Here is a 17034-nt window from a genome sequence, read left to right as displayed (position 1 = left end):
TTTTAAAAAAGATACCCTGCTTTTAGTAGCACTTGTTAAAAAAACAAGAATGACAACTTTCCTAAGGTCTTAAGATTTATACCTTCTGCCTTTTATTCCACATTGTAGCTTATCCAAGCTTTCAAATTTTCAAATCTGTAATTGAGGTTAGATATTTTTATAATGGTCATAAGTTAAAGGTTACTAATCCTTTATAGGGGCCCTACATATGAGACTCAAACTAACAGGTAAACTACTTTTCTTAAGGTATATTGATCTTTTAGCAGGTGAGCCAAAACCATCTAAAAGTAGGCACAAACTAAAACTTCTATCGTGTAACCTTTAAAATGAACTGATACATGCTGTTAATTATTAAAGAAGTAATAAAAACAAGCTAATAAACTAAAAGCTAAAATGAAGGGCTAACAATCTTTTAGTTACTATTGTTCTAGTCGTTATTCCAGAAGTAATTTTAGAGAAAGAGGGAACCGATGTTATACCAGTGGCAAATAAAAAAAGAAGAAAATAGTAATGCTTCTGTTTGACCACTCTCCACCCAATGTTTCATATGCTCTTGGTTAAATGTCTGCAACAGATAAGAAATAAAATGACTTAAATATTACCTCCAATAAAAATGACTTTTAGAAGATATTTCAGAGAACAAATACGTGATGTTCCCTAGAGCAAAACAAATTACTTAAAAAAATCCATCTTCAGGTTAATCCATGGTATTGTTTTCCTATTACATAATATAAGTTATCTGTACCATCCATATTTCTCCATATAAAATTTATACAATATGGCTAAAAGCAACACAAAAATACATATAAAATTATGTCAGTGAGTGTAATCTTTATCAGTAACACCTTCAGGTTCCTAGGTTCTAATTTATTAATGACTGTATTTAATAGGGTAGTCTCTGAAAATATTGCAGACACCCAGAAATTCCAGATAACTTATTATTTAACCCCTGAAATTTAGTTTATTTATTGGGCTATGACAAGATAATGAAGATTTAATGATGTGAAAAAAAAATCTTGAAATTAAAGTGATCCAAAAAGGAAAGGCTGACTAAATTTTAGTATCACTAAAAATAAATCTGCTTAACATCTAGTAGAATTCTCCAGGCAATATTCAACCCTGAATGCTTCAGGGGGAATTTCCCATACTTCTAACTAATTGTGTACCAGGTATAGCTGGCAATTAGCTGTATGCTTCACTGAGAGAGAATACGGAATCAATTATTAAGCAAACCTTATTTCTCACAAAATTTAACATTAGCTTCAACTTCCTAAAACCACAATGACACTAATAGTAACTTATACATTAGCCATTACATGAATTATTCACTTGTATATTTGCTCAAATAAAAATGCATACACAGAAGGAATAAAAAAGGTACATGCTACAATATGGATGAACCTTAAAAACATTATGCTAAGTGAATAAAAGCCAGTCATGAACGACCATACATTATATAATTTCATTCATATGAGATGTCCAGAACAGGGAAATCTACAGAAACAGAAAACAGATTAGGGTTGGGATCATCCAATATCAGTATTACTATTATTACTAGCATAGGAATAGCTACAATGTATGGGGTTTCTTTTGGGGCAATGAAAAAGTTCTATAACTGTGGTGATAGTGCTCCTATCTGTATATTGAATATACTAAAAACCATTAAACCGTACAGTTAAAAAATGTCTATGTGGATAACTTAAAAACGTTTGCATCTATAGAGGAAAAATAACTACACAATCAAAACATAATTTGGAAGACATAAAAATGGATTTATAATCTTTGTTCCTTGCTGATGTCTTTCCCACAGGTTTAGAGAGAGAAGAAAAATTCTGCCTGTCTAGAATCTTATTTTACTCATACTAGTTATGAATTCCTACCTTCCCACTTATTACTCAACCCACTGAGTTCTGGTTCCCACCACCCTATCCCAAATGAAATGACTTGTTAAAATAGCCAACAATTTCTAACTTCTGAATCTAACAAATTATTTTTGGTACTTGTTTTGGAAAACCTCTTTAATCATGTTTTCCCTCTGTTCTCACACCAACACAACGACAATCAACAGAGAAGACTTCTGTGACCCGAAATATGTGGAGATTTCTCTCCACCAGCAAGCAAGCAAGCAAGCAAGCAAGCAAGCAAGCAAGCAAGCAAGCAAGCAAGCAAGCAAGCACGCACGCACGCACGCACGCACGCACGCACGCACGCACGCAAGCAAGCAGTTCTGCAGTGGACAGCAGCTGGGTGTCCTCCAATTCAATTCTGACACTCTATACCTGGAGATAGTGTCAGATCCCACAGTTTGGGGCTCAGTCCCCAAGACTGCCCCACTTCAGACACCAGTTCCAAGTCTAGGCCTCTGGAACTTCTGACTACCGGCTTCAAGTTGGGGTTCCCATGACCCCTGCTTTGGATTCAACTAGTTTGTTGGAGCAGATCACAGAACTCAGGGAAACACTTACTCATATTTGTTGGTTTATTATAAAGGATACAGATGAAGAGATGCATACAACGAAGTATGGGGGAAGAGGGATGGAGCTTGCATTCTTTTCCTGGGGCCTGACATCCTCCAGGAAACTCCATGTGTTCAGCTGTCTGGAAGCCCTCTGAATCTGTCCTTTTGGGTTTTTATGAAGTCTTCATTATGTAGGTATGATTGTTGAGGAGACTGACCTTCACCAATCTCCTCATCCAGGAGGTTGGGAGCAGGGGCTGAAGTCCCAACCCTCTGAACATGCCTTTGTCCTTCCAGTGACCCGCCTAATCTGATATCTTGAAGCTATCAGTCAACATTAGCATACAAAAAGATAGCTCTTTGGAGATTACAGGTATTTTAGTTGTAAACTAGGAAACGGAGGCAGACCAAATATATATATTTCACAATCTTACAATACTTATATTTTCATATCCCTCTGTTATTTTATTTTAATTAATTCATTCGTTTATTTTGAGATGGAGTTTTGCTCTTATTGCCCAGGCTGGAGTGCAATGGCGTGATCTTGGCTCACTGCAACCTCTGCCTTCCAGATTCAAGCAGTTCTCCTGCTTCAGCCTCCCAAGTAGCTAGGATTACAGGCATGCACCGCCCAGCTAATTTTTGTATTTTTAGTAGAGACGGGGTTTCACCATGTTAGTCAGGCTGGTGTCGAACTCCTGACCTCAGGTGATCCACTGTCCTCAGCCTGCTAAAGTACTGGGATTACCGGCATGAATCATTGTGCAGGGCCCCTCTGTTATTTTATTTTCAGTGTAACTGTTCCCTTTTGGTTGAGTTCCAGGACAAATGTTCTCAGGATTCCTCTGCTCTCTCTCTCTCTTTAGAGATGGAGTCCAGGCTGGAGGGCAGTGGTGAGATCATAGCTCAGTGCAGCCTCAACCTCCAGGACTCCAGTAATCTTCCCACCTCAGCCTCCTGAGTAGGTGGGACTACAAGCACATGCCACCAGGCCCTGTTTTTGCTATCTTTAGTACTTGGTCATTCTGTTCTACTCTACTGTCCCCATTGCCTTTCCATATACAAATGATCATCAAGTCCTGCCATGATACTTCCTAAATATCTTTCAAATGTGTCTTTTCCTCTCCATTCTTTTCTATGGTCTCCTAGCCACTCTTTTTCTTTACAGTTATCTCTGCCAAAATAATCTTTCTAAAACACCAAAGTAATCTTTCCAAAACACAAATCTCATTATGGTATGGCCCTATTTAAAATCCTGTTTAATTACTCCTTAACTTGGCATGCCATAGTCAGTATTTCTCGACTGATGCACTACTGGCATTTCAAGACAATTTTTCGTGGTTCATCACCGTTTTATAGGTCTTTTTGGCATCCCTGGCTTCCCAGCAGCACTCTGCACTCACTGGGACAATCAAAAGGTCCCCTCACATTTCCTCACTGCCATAGGGTGTTGGTATTATCCCTTGCTGACGATAGTTGGATATGGCCTGTGCTTCATATCTCACCAGTACCTTTACTGTCACTTTCCTTTTTTTTTTTTTTTTTTTTTTTTGAGACGGAATCTCGCCCTGTCGCCCAGGCTGGAGTGCAGTGGCGCATCTCTACTCACTGCAAGCTCTGCCTCCCGGGTTTACGCCATTCCCCTGCCTCAGCCTCCCACGCAGCTGGGACTACAGGCACCCGCCACCACACCCAGCTAATTTTTTATATTTTTAGTAGAGACGGGGTTTCACTGTGTTAGCCAGGATGGTCTCGATCTCCTGACCTCGTGATCCACCCGCCTCAGCCTCCCAAAGTGCTGGGATTACCAGCGTGAGCCACTGCGCCTGACCTTTACCATCACTTTCTAGAATAACTTGCCACATGCCTCTGAGAGCCAGAGGGTACGATCTTATCTTTCCTTGAATATAACACTTCCTCTCACAGAACTATGCCTTGGCAATCCTCTAGTCTCTATCTCAAATGCCCTTCCCATGTCTCTCTGTATAGACAGCTCCAATATAAAACACTCTTAATTCAAGATTCAGGTTAGGCACTACCTTTTCAGTGACATATTCCAAAATCCTTTCAGAGGTTGTGGCCCTTCTCTGGCTATTACAGCACCTATAAACCTCTTTTACATTTGTTTTATTTTAATTATCAGGTGTCTTTTTCTAGTACAGAGACAGTGAATACTGTAGCGTCAGAGCTTTTATGTAATACCTTTTCATATCTACAATGTTTAGCACAATGCTTGGCACATAGTTAGAGCTGTTCAATAGACTCATAAATTTATCTTTCTGTTGGGACTACTGAGGAATAAACTTGAACTGGAGGAAAAAAAGTCAAGGAGAGTTGCCTACCTTCTCTCTAAATCCTTACCTATAATCCTTCAGCTCCTATTATAGAGACCACTTCATTTTGGTAATTCTCTTTGGGGTTGATATTAAATACAAAACAGAAAATCAAGATAGTACTGAATACAATACATCCTGAATAAAAACAAGTTATCTTGAAGCAAGACTGTGTAAGAGATAAACAACTCTCTTATCTTCCGTGTGCCCATATCTAGTGACATCATTTTTATTTCAACATATGTCAACTCTGGAAAGCTAACATCTAGAGGAAGATTTCTTCACCTTGGCATCTTTCACTCCATGAAAGTGTTGGTCAGATAATTTGTGGGTAGCCATTTTTGTAGGGAGAATGCCTCAAAGTGCTTATGAGTTGCCAAAAAGTTAAAAATTATTCATTTAGTAATCTGACAAAATGAAAGATTTCACAATTAAAGTACTGACTCAAATAAACACCTCAAAAATCTTTGGGTTGATGATTTATAAACTCAGCAAGAAGGAACAAAAACTTTGCATTTAAAAACTTCAAAAACTCGTAAGTGAATACACTAAGTTCTTATTTGGTTGAGTGCACTATGGTGAGATACCTATTTTTCTTTTTTCTCATGATTAATGGTATATGTCTAACTCAATCAAGAGCCTAAATATCTTAGTGATTCTATATTTCCCAAAATTCATACATCATGGTGACATGCATAATGCAAAAAGATATTTATATATTTGCATATACTAGACCAACAACATCTTTGCCCTAAAAAACTAAAATGTTTCTGGTGTACTTCAAATATCTGCAATCTTATTCTATTACTCTAACTCAATAATGAAAACATATATAGCAAAATTATGGTACTCTAGAAGCAATGGAAACCTTATAAATTTAATTTTTACCTGGGATTGTTTTTTAATGTATTTACTAAAAATTCATGTAGATCTATGCCAGTTGAATCAGTGTATTCTTGACTGGAATCTAAAAAACAACAACACAAAAACCCAGTATAAAGTTGTTTGAAAACAAGTCCCATTCCCTTTTACACATGATGTATATCTTAAATAAAACAAGATGCCCCACATTGAAAAAAATTCGACAAAGTAGGAAAAGTTACAATGAAATCAGGTGACCACGATGTTTCTATTTCCATATAATGTGCATGACATGAGTTTATATAACTGCATATCCACGCACATTCTTAAAAAAAAATTAACCTCTCACATGTGTCTGTTTAATTTCCTCTAAATTCTTTAAAGATCCTTTTATATACTCACCACAACCTCATGTTCAAAATACCTCCGTGTGTGAAAAATTTAAATGATTTACATAATTAACTACATTTGTAGCAAATTAAGACAGTTTAGTTCAGATATGAATATAATGGAGGCAATAATTTGGAGGTAGATAGAAATTTTAGTTGTGAAAGAATTTGATTTTTGTCAGGTCTATTACTACAGGCTTGCTTTCAAAATACTTTTCAAATATTCATGCTATCTTCGCCTTAAATGTAGTATCTTTATACTATTTATAATACTGGTCAACATAACTGGGTTTTTAAATTTAAAAAGCATTTCTATTGATCTGCAATGCTAGGTAATAGTGAAGACCCTCCAAACTTATAAAAAATAAACACTCTGTTTCCAAGAATATTCTTACTGGATACTCAATATTATGACATCAGCTCTTTGTACCATAAGGAATTCAAGAGTGATAGTATCCTTAGAGGAATCAATATAAAAATTATAATGACTTTAGTATTTTACTATGAGTGAGGGACCAGTAAGAGATTAAGATGTTTACCTTCCTCAATGTCTGTTATGTGTTGCAGTTTTTGGCTGAAACGTGTTACTGATATATGGAACTGTGTTAAACAATTTTGCCCAGATGAGTTAAGTACTGTATCATCCTTCCAGTCTGTTCTGTGTCATTTTACATAAAGATATACTACATATAATTATTCAAGGGGAAAAGGATGGAATTACTGATAGCAAAATTTTTTTTTTTAAAAAACAAAAGAACTGCAAACCTCTTGATAACATTTTTCTGGGCAACTTATCACTGGCCTTTTCTTTTTCTGCTTCATCTTTTGAGGGCTTCTCTTCTTTCTCAAATGATTGTGTTAACTGGATCTGAATTTTCTCCTGTTGGAAGGCAAAGTCAATTATTCAATGAAAATACAATACAATTCATTTAATACCACACATTTATATTTTTTGAGTAACATAGAATTGTACAGAGGAAAAAGATTATTTTACCCAACTGGATTCTTCAAACTAAAAAACAACTTAATAATACTTTACTACTTTTATCAAATACTTTATATAAAATGTAAAACTAATGTTCTGAGTTGAATATATCAATTACAACAAATCCTCAACATTATAGAGAAAATAAATGTTTTCTATTATAGTTTAAGTGCATCAACTTGTAAAATCCCTGGAGGATGAGAACTCAGGTCTTCTTAACTTATTTTTGCAAGGAAGATGCCAAGCAAGAGCATAATTATCATCAATCATGACAATACGAATGTATAAGTGTCAAGTCAATGATTAATAAAAACCAGGTTTCTGAGTATCCATTATAATCACACATTCCTTCATTCTCCTACCATATAAAAATGTTAAGTACAAACATTTCCAAAATCAATGGCACACAGCTTTATTTCCTTTTTGAGATTTATATATCACTGTCAATCCTTCAATCACCACAGTTTTTTAGAAAGATTTCAAACAAAATTGTATCCTTACAGATACGTAATGTTTAACTGTAAAGTAACCACATTCTGTAAGACTGAAAGGAGAATTCATGTTTTATTTTAAAAACAATGCCATTACATGTAATTCCAGAACCCAAAGGGATTACTAGAAATTAATCCACACAGAAAAGGCAAAAATCATGTAGCTCTGTTTACTTAGGTAAAGTTATAAAGAAAGCTATAATAAATTCTACACCAGTTTTACTAAAGATAAAAGTGTAGCCTATTTTTAGACTAAATTATACTGTTGTTCTATAGTCAAGAAAACCATCAATCAGACACATAGACTTTTTACCCCAATAGGACTGCTACCTGCTATTTTCATCTCTTTTCTTCTTCTTAATTCATCATACCAGTTAAAATTTCTGTTCATAATATAGGGTAAATGATGCACACTGGAAGTTTTTACTAGGATGACAAACACTTGCTTTTTGCACTCTCTGTCTTGTTTACCAAAGACACTGGCAACTTCCTTACACTCATCAACCAGTAAGTAATTTTTCTTATTGTGATTCATTTTCCAACCCACTTTCTTTACTCTTTTCATAACTGTAAAACAGGTATCTAGAAATGAATCCCAGAACTATTTTTCAGAAGTATAATATTTAGAAGTTTTCTTGACTTGTAACTACTATTCTGGTTACTCAAGAGGAACCCAGTGAAATCCAGGCTGGGAGAAAAGATTTCACACTACCTCCTCTTAGATCTTCACTAAAAGGCACTTCCAGTAACTAGCAGATTTCATTTCTAAGCTCTCCTCAAAAAGCCATATATTTTAATTACAGATACTAAACTATTTTATCAAGATGAACTATATTTTTAAAATCTTGTAAGCTTAATGTACTGAGGCCTGTCTTCAGTTGGCCTAGTTTTCAGTAGCAAATAAACAAGATATATTTTAAACACTGAAGTTCTTATATACAAAATCTTCAGACTATAAATAACTGGAATAATAGCTACCTCTCCATAGGAAACTGCAATTCCTTTACTCTTCACTCTGTCAATAACATCTGTTATTGAGGTCACTTCCCTCTCACAAGCTCTCATCAGATACAAGTGACATCTCTCTCTTAATTGCCTCTCAACTTTTTGAATAATGAGTTTTATTCCAGATTAATTCCTCAAAAATCACATTCTGAATCAAGCAAATTAGTTGGAAACTGTGTCTACCATCAAGGATTAGATACTAGTACCTTTCATGAGAAATAATTTATTTTCCAATTTCCACTCAGGTGCAATTTATTTATCTCAAGGCTTGGAAAAAGACTTCCTACTAGAAGAAGTATCTTTTATTCAGAGGATTGTATTCATAGGCAATTATCCAAAAAGAAAAAGCTTATTGTATCTAAGAGAAACTGAGAAAGAATATATTAAGGGAAATAATTGAGTTTTGATATAGCTTCTTTAGTCATTATCCACATGCCATAACTCATCTTTTTGAACTGTCAACACAAAAAATTATCTATGATCAATAATGTATATATCAATACACAACATATATTCCTGTTATTTTTTCTTCATATAAATTTTCACTAGCCAAATTTAGTACCATAACAGGCTCTCCCTCAAGATTTTTCAAACAGGTAAAATGCACTACAAAAAACAAGGGTCATGGTACAGCTTTTGTTTTTTCAAAAAGTATACGCTTCCTCTGTATTAACAGATTTATGAATGCCTGACCCTTCTTTCCTCAATCTCTTTAGACTGTCATGAAGCTAAGATGGTGTAACATCTGTTTTTTGGTCAACAGAACAAATAAATGAATTTTCAAAAACATTACACTGCCTACTACTCCATCCCAAACAGGCGTATTCTTTACTCTGACTTGTACAAAATAACTTTTTTTTTTTTTTTTTTGAGATAAGAGTTGCGCTCTTGTCACCCAGGCTGGAGCGCAATAGCGCAATCTCGGCTCCCTGAAACCTCTGCCTCCCGGGTTCAAGCGATTCTCCTGCCCCAGCCTCCGAAGTAGCTGGGATTACAGGCGTGTGCCACCACACCTGCCTAATTTTTGTATTTTTAGTAGAGACGGGTTTTCACCATGTTGGCCAGGCTGGTCTTGAACTTCTGACCTTAAATGATCCACCTGCCTTGGCCTCCCAAAAGTGCTGGGATTACAGGCGCGAGCCACTGTCCCTGGCCAAAAGAACTTTTTAAAAGTGCTGTTTCAAAAAACAATTTTATTGATTTTTTTTCAGACTGTATTATATAGCTCTTCAGCTTTATTACAATCATGCAAAAGCCAAAGGTTAATATTTGAAAATATTCTCCAAGCAAGGATTTAGTAAATACTTTGACTGTATTTCTGCTTTTTGCTAGAAAGTCTATTTCATTGCTAAAATGTATCTATTATATCAAATAAATGCATACAGCTATCTCCTATGTAGATACATCAAAAAAAATAAAAAATAAAAAATCAGCCGGGCGCAGTGGCTCACACCTGTAATCCTAGCACTTTGGGAGGCAGAGGCAGGTGGATCACCTGAGGTCAGGAGTTCGCAACCAGCCTGGCCAACATGGTGAAACCCCGTCCCTACTAAAAATACAAAAAATTAGCCAGGCGTGGTGGCGGGTGCCTATAATTCCAGCTACTCGGCAGGCTGAGGCAGAATGGCTTGAACCTGGGAGGCGGAGGTTGCAGTGGGCTGAGATCACACCATTGCACTCCAGCCCGGTCAACAAGAGTGAAACTCCGTCTCAAAAAAAAAAAAAAAAAAAAAATCATAAATTAATTTTCAGCCCTATGTTTCTGATGCAAAGAAATGTCAAAGCAAACAGATTTTTAAGTATATTTCATTGACAACAATCTATTTCAAAACATTTTCCTTGCATTTTCAAGCAATAAAATATAGTGCTTTTCAAAAACAGTGCATATTCTAAATATGTGACAACTATCCTAAATATCTGTAATAGGCTTTTGAGGGTATCATGTAAATCAAGGGAAAGTTTAACAATTTTAGTTTGAATCACCAAATGTATAATGATATTTACTTTATAAAAAAGATGTACATGTCATGGATCAGTCATGGCTTCTTAAATAACCACAAAATTGCCCAAATTCCTTGGAAACTGTTTTTTGGGATAAAGGAGCATTTTAAGTTGCTCAAACTCTTATTAAGTACAACTAGCCACTAGGCAAAGTTATCACAAGATAAACATTGGTAAAGGATCCAAAAATATTTATGCATAAATATACAGATGTAACATGAGACAGAGATCAACCCATAGCTGAGATTAACAGAAAAGTAGTCATAGCATTAAAAAGAATGCAAACTAAATGGTTTGCATTTAGTTAGAGGTTTACTCACTGTTCTAAACTTTACAAGAATAAACATGTGAGAAATTAGAAGTACTAGATAACTATTAAAGAGCCAAGCTAATATGAAAATTGGTTTCACCATGCATTCAGGTTACGTTAAATAACCTATCAAGAAGAAGTCTTGGCTGGTCTCTTTACAAACAAGCATTAAGTATCTGAGAAATTTCTAAAAGGTAAAACTAAAAGGGCAAATTTCACCACAATTATATTCACTGGAAATGCTACCTTAATATATATATATATATTTTTGAGATGGAGTCTCGCTCTGTCGCCCAGGCTGGAGTGCAGTGGTGCGATCTGGGCTCACTGCAAGCTCCGCCTCCTGGGTTCACACCATTCTCCTGCCTCAGCCTCCCGAGTAGCTGGGACTACAGGCACCCGCCACCATGCCCGGCTAATTGTTTTGTATTTTTTTAGTAGAGATGGGGTTTCACCGTGTTAGCCAGGATGGTCTCGATCTCCTGACCTCGTGATGTGCCCACCTCGGCTTCCCAAAGTGCTGGGATTACAGGCGTGAGCCACTGCACCCAACCAACATTTTTTAACTTTATAAAAATTAATTTATAACTTTCTTAAAGCCACATTCCTAATTAATTACATGATTCCTAAGTTCTTCCAGAAGAGAAATAATTGCTCTAAGGCTTAGATTGAAGCAAAGAGGTTTTCTAACTTTTCATATATCTCTTGGGTGCCAAGTATTATTGAATAAGTTTCATTTAGTCAAAATAAAACAAATATAACAAACACAACTTAAATCATATACAAAAATTCTCCAGTTCCACCATGTCTTGAAATAACATTTGTTTTGCTTTTTTACCTGGTTCTCCTGTGATATCTCTGGTGCAGGGGGTGGTGGAGATTCTTCACACACTGCAAGGCTCCGAACTAGCTTTAACTTTGAGCTTGACTAAAGAGAAGTATTTATAATTAACACTACATTTCAGAAATCTAGGGCATATCCAAAAGCCCCCTAGAAAGAGTTTCTAAGTTTCTTTATAGTTTCTGCCATGTATAACAGTAGATGAAATGTGCAAGTTAAATATATCATTAAACACTACTAAAGGCCTTTGTTAAGAAGGAACACAAACATTTGCAGTTTTGAAAATTATAGCAATAGAAAGAATGGGAATAATTCCAACTTCATATCCCCAAAAATGGTGAGAAAGCGATTTTCTCTACAGATAAAGAACCATCAAGATAAAAAAAGCAATGCACAAAAGCGACTAGGCAAGACAAAAATCCCAAATAAAACAAAATAAGCTTTCTGCCCCCCATAAAATATGGAAGAACTAAACTGAATGTAGTGCTATATGAAAACAAGGATTCATCAAGCATGAAGGAAGGCCCTTGGCATGCCAGCACACCAAAATATTTACTATACCTTAGACCTTTTTCCTGTCTGTCCAAATGACTGCAATGGCCGCTGAACATACAAGAAAGATTTGTATTAAATTTCATACTGAAACAGAAAATTTGCTTCTTAATTCATAGTCCTAAACCACAGAAAAACTAACTGTGCATAAAGTATGAAAAGTGAGGAAATCAAAGTTGGTTTCAGTAAAGGAGTACTGATTCCTCCCAGAAGCACACTTGCAGAAGTTTCTTTAAAATCCTGATAGGTTGGCATTTTTATTATTATTTTTCTTTCTTAGGCATTTTTCTTTAAATCAGCAAATGGCCACAATTTCTGTGTTAATTGAGTACAATGGAACTTATATGGTGACTTCTTGGTAGTGAAATAAAATATACTTCATTATTTTACAACATATTATAGTTTAGCCAAGGTTAAGGAAAAAGAACACACACAAAAACCAGCAGTTAAAGGTGGATAAACTCAGAAAAGTTCCAAACTTAATGTTTCAAATGCACAGTAAGTCAGAGTCCAACCACAAATCTACTGAGGTGTTTCAACACTGTATAAAGTACACCACCAGTTTATTAGTGATAGAAACCTATTCATCAGGTCTGAGGTGAGGCAATGAAGCAGAAAGGAAGAAAAAAGGGCAGACTTCCAATACGGATGTCCAGCATGACTGATAGGCCGACCATCAGTCACATGATTGGAGAACGCGGTAAGGCAAACTAACTCAAGTTTGTGATACAAGCTTTGGTTTGGGAAACCAGCTGAAGCACCTGTGAACCAGAGCCAGATAGGTTTTAAACACTCTTTCCTTCTACTTTCTTCCAATTTTCCTCCCCAAACCCAACACCAAATAGTACATGGCCAAAGTATCTATCATTTTTACTTCTTAACATGAGGGAGACAGTCTGGTAACAAACATAAAACAGATACAAAATCCTTAATATCCAGACTAGTATGCTTTACATTAAAAAAAAAAAAAAACCATCATTTTATTTCAAAAAGGCCTTCCTTGTAGAGTCAACAGAAACAAGAGTCTACAGTAGCAGTATGTCCTGCTCCCATTTTGAGCCAAAAGTTCTTCAAGATTAAAAAGCACTGTATTCTTGGGATTTTAACCCTAGGTTACACAAACTACAGAACAACAAAAGGAAAATAGAAAAAATAAAAGAAAAATGACTTTGTTTCTTATACAGAAGAAAATACCATGTGTGCACACACATGAATATGGCAGTGCCGCCTAAGAGGTCTTCTGCATGTTGGTATTGTCTTCTGTTTTTACCTACTCTCTAACTTGTTCAAGAGGATTTCTAATTACCCGTAACTCACATCTAACAATAAAAGTAAAATAAATTGTACTACCATCCAGTCTAGGTGGTAGATGCCACCATCTAGGGATTACAGGAAAAAAAAAAAGAGAGAGAAAAGCAACAGGTGAATACTATGAAAATGCACATACCTAAATGAGTTCTGAAGAAGCAGAAGGGAAAATAATTTGTGACTTACTCCCAGTCCTCTGCTTTAATCTCTTGTAATTTTAAGTATCATTGGTATAAAATCTTCTATTAAAAATTCTAAAATGAAAGGGGTCATTAACTGTCAATGTAAATCCTGTATTCATATGCAGAAAAGCTGGACTTAAATTTTTGAATTTGCTTCTTATTAGTGGGTAACCATGGTCAAATTACTTCAGTTTACTTTTATCTGTCTAAAAGTTCATACTACTTGCACTAATTCACAGGATTCTTGAAAGGATTCAGTGAAAGCGTAGCTAACAAAGGGGCTTTGAAAACTCTAAAGTGTGTCATAAATGTAATCGATTATTAAAGGTTAGGAACTGACCATGTCAGAAAACCAATGTGCTGCCTCTGCTTATTAGCAATGAGATTAAGAAAAATTACTTAATCTAACAAATGCTAATTTAAAAAAAGTCTATAAAATGGGGGTGCTGTATATTGTCCCTATTGTAATGCTTGAGAATATTCATAGACTTACACATGTATTTATCTCACTTTTAATCTACAAGGAGGCTTTGATGAAAATGAGGAAAAGATAAAGGAAGATACAGAGAAGTAAAATTATCTTAATTTGACTTCATTTAACGAACATGTTTTAGGTTCCTGCTGTACACCAGATACTGTGCTAGGCACTAGAGCTATGAAGATGAATAAGACATAGTTCCTGGTCTTAAAGACCTCACAGTCCAGAATCAGTTACTAAAGTCAAACAGCACCCCATATCTTCAGAATCTTAGTCCAGTGCAATTAATATATTTTAAAAAACTTTATTGTGGATTAAATTCTACCTGAGGTAGACAGAATTCTAAAGATGGCACCCAAGATTCCCATCCACTGGTTATTTAATCAAACACAAATCAAGGTACTGCTAAGAAAGGATTTTGCTTTTTTGTTTTTTGAGACTGAGTCTCACTCTGTCGCCCAGGCTGGAGTGCAGTGGCGTGATATTGGATCACTGCACCCTCCGCCTCCCAGGTTCAAGTAATTCTCCTGCCTCAGCCTCCCAAGTAGCTGGGATTACAGGCGCTTGCCACCATGCCCAGCTAATTTTTGTATTTTTAGTAGAGACAGGGTTTCACTGGGTGGCCAGGATGGTCTCAACCTCCTGACCTCAACTGAGCAGTCCGCCTTGGCCTCCTAAAGTGCTGGAATTACAGGTGTGAACTACCATACCCTGCTGGATTTATGCATTTGTTAACTAAGCTCCAAGCCAGCTGACCTTAAGATACAATTTAAGATTCAGGTGAGTCTGATTCAATCAAGTGAGCCCTATAAAAGCTCAAACTTTTCTCTGGTGGGAGCACGGGGGCAAGTCAGAGAGATTTAAAGCGTGAGAAGGACTTGACATATCGTTGATGGCTTTGAAGATAGAGGGGCCATGTAAGGAGGACTATGAGCAGCCTCTCAGAACAGAGTGGCCTTTACTGACAACCAGCCAAAAAACAGGACCTCAGACCTACAGCTTCAACAAACTAAGGTGTGTCAACAACTGGAATAAGCCTTGAAGCAAATTCTTTCCCAAAGCGTTCAGAAAAGGGCCCAGCCTGGCTGACTTTGGCCTCATAGAACTCTAAGCGGACAACACAGTTGGGCCCACTGTGAGCTGATAATGGGTGTTGTCTTTTAAGCCTCTATGTTTGTGGTAATTTTTATGCAGCAATAGAAAACTAATACACTACTATATAAGTAAACCATAAATTGCTAAAGTGGCATTGTTCAATAACATAATTTATTTCGATTTCCTTTCAAACAGCAAATAGAAATTATATGTACTAGAAAATATGCCATACATACATAACAAAGCAGAGAAAACAAGTTGTTTATTAAAGTAAACATTTTATTTCATATTTTTGTAATCTACTTGGCAGCCAGATTTGGCTTTAAGTAGCAATTCCCTCTATTTGATATGTAATTATTTTAAAAGTGGATTTTATTATTTAGAGCACACTTTTCACCCTTAGCAGAATTTCACTGTCACAGCAAAAATTTAGCAGCTTGTTTAATAGACCTGTATTAGTCCAGAGAAATGCTATTTAAATTAGAATTTAGAAGGTTTAGGGACAAAGTCCCCAATTTATAATTTACATTGTTTTATACTGAAGTATAAGACAGGAACTAGGCGAAAAAATGGGTGCAGAATATGAAACATCCCTAATAGAATTTCAGTTTGAAATTGATACTAATACGTTGTCAGAGTTACCAGCTACTAGAATTTGGAGAACTGAAAAAAACAGCAATCCTTATGAGTTATATATGTATTAGCACAAAAATAACCAATTAAATATCACTCAACTAAGAAAATCTGACATTTAAAAAATAGGAATAATTTTCTCTTTGTAATTAATAATTGTTATGAAGAAAAATTATAATGGTTACACCCTTTCAACCAGACTCAAAACACCTTGAAGAGGTTACGAATTCTCAGTACTTTTCTAGGTAATAGTAAAGATTAGTGGCAATTGTAAGGAAGATAATGAATTAAAATATTCCATGTCTAGTTAAGGTCAGGGCAGTAAAAATAATGGATGCCAGGATGCTAATTTCTACTGGAATAAATGAAAAATACAAAGTTCTCTGAGGTGGGAGAGCTATTTTAAAAATCAATAAACTAAACACAATCATAATTTGTTTTTAACATTTAATCTTTCAAGCCATAAAGCACAGAGTTAAATACTCAAAGGCCTAACTCTTAGATTCTAATGAAAAGTATGTGGAGAAAGTCACAAACTATCTGGTTTATAGTTATTCCTTGTAATAAATGAAGATACAGGATCATCCCATCCTACTGGTGATGTACATGAAAATTATCCAAAGAAGTACAAACGGTAAGTATGCAAAAGCATTTCTACATCTACAAGATGTAGCCAACATCTTTACACAGCACAAGAAAGCACCGTGAAAAGTAAATGTGCTTAAAAGAACTACCATATGTGCATATGACCCAAGTTCAGTAGAAAGAGTACCAAATCCTAGAAATAATTATAAAAATATACTATGGAAAATGTATCATAAGTTTTAAAAAGTTGAACTCATTCAATGTTAATAAAAAACAGTAAAAATACAGCATACAGATACAGAACTTAATAGAATTAAAACTACTGTACTGAAAATGTGGGGAGGTTATGTTAAAAGTAAGTTTTACTCTGTTTTATTACTAAAGAAAAAATCTTGCATGACAATAAAGTGACAAATTTTTGAGAAGCCATAGAATCGTGTTATTGCTAATAGTAACAATTATAACATTGTTAATAGCACCTACCATTTGCTAGGCTCTATGTACTAGGTACATTACGTATATCTTTT

General features: G+C 35.5%; 1 protein-coding gene across 32 annotated transcripts in view; it reads right to left on the bottom strand.

Moving 5' to 3' along the window:
• Positions 1-17034, bottom strand: part of R3HDM1 (R3H domain containing 1) — a 123208-nt gene that overhangs the window by 97308 nt on the left and 8866 nt on the right. For 22 of the 32 annotated variants that reach the window (XR_010150067.1, XR_010150068.1, XM_024354818.3 and 19 more), the window contains exons 3-6: positions 12236-12277; positions 11672-11761; positions 6807-6921; positions 5680-5758 (exon numbers count right to left, since the gene is read on the bottom strand). The exons of 1 other annotated variant lie outside the window; for it this stretch is intronic. Coding sequence is in view for 27 of the 31 variants with exons in the window: in XM_024354818.3 (XP_024210586.2) it covers positions 5680-5758; positions 6807-6921; positions 11672-11761; positions 12236-12277 (326 nt within the window). In the remaining 4 variants the exon portion in view is untranslated. Of the gene's footprint in view, positions 1-5679; positions 5759-6806; positions 6922-8728; positions 8891-11671; positions 11762-12235; positions 12278-17034 lie in introns of those variants that run through there. 9 more of the 32 variants (XM_024354823.3, XM_001154157.7, XM_063791132.1 and 6 more) reach the window with 4 other exon arrangements.

Source organism: Pan troglodytes, chromosome 13 (assembly GCF_028858775.2).
Source record: "Pan troglodytes isolate AG18354 chromosome 13, NHGRI_mPanTro3-v2.0_pri, whole genome shotgun sequence".
Taxonomy (NCBI): domain Eukaryota; kingdom Metazoa; phylum Chordata; class Mammalia; order Primates; family Hominidae; genus Pan; species Pan troglodytes.
Note: the sequence above shows the minus strand (reverse complement) of the source record. Positions and strands in the feature narration are given on the sequence as shown.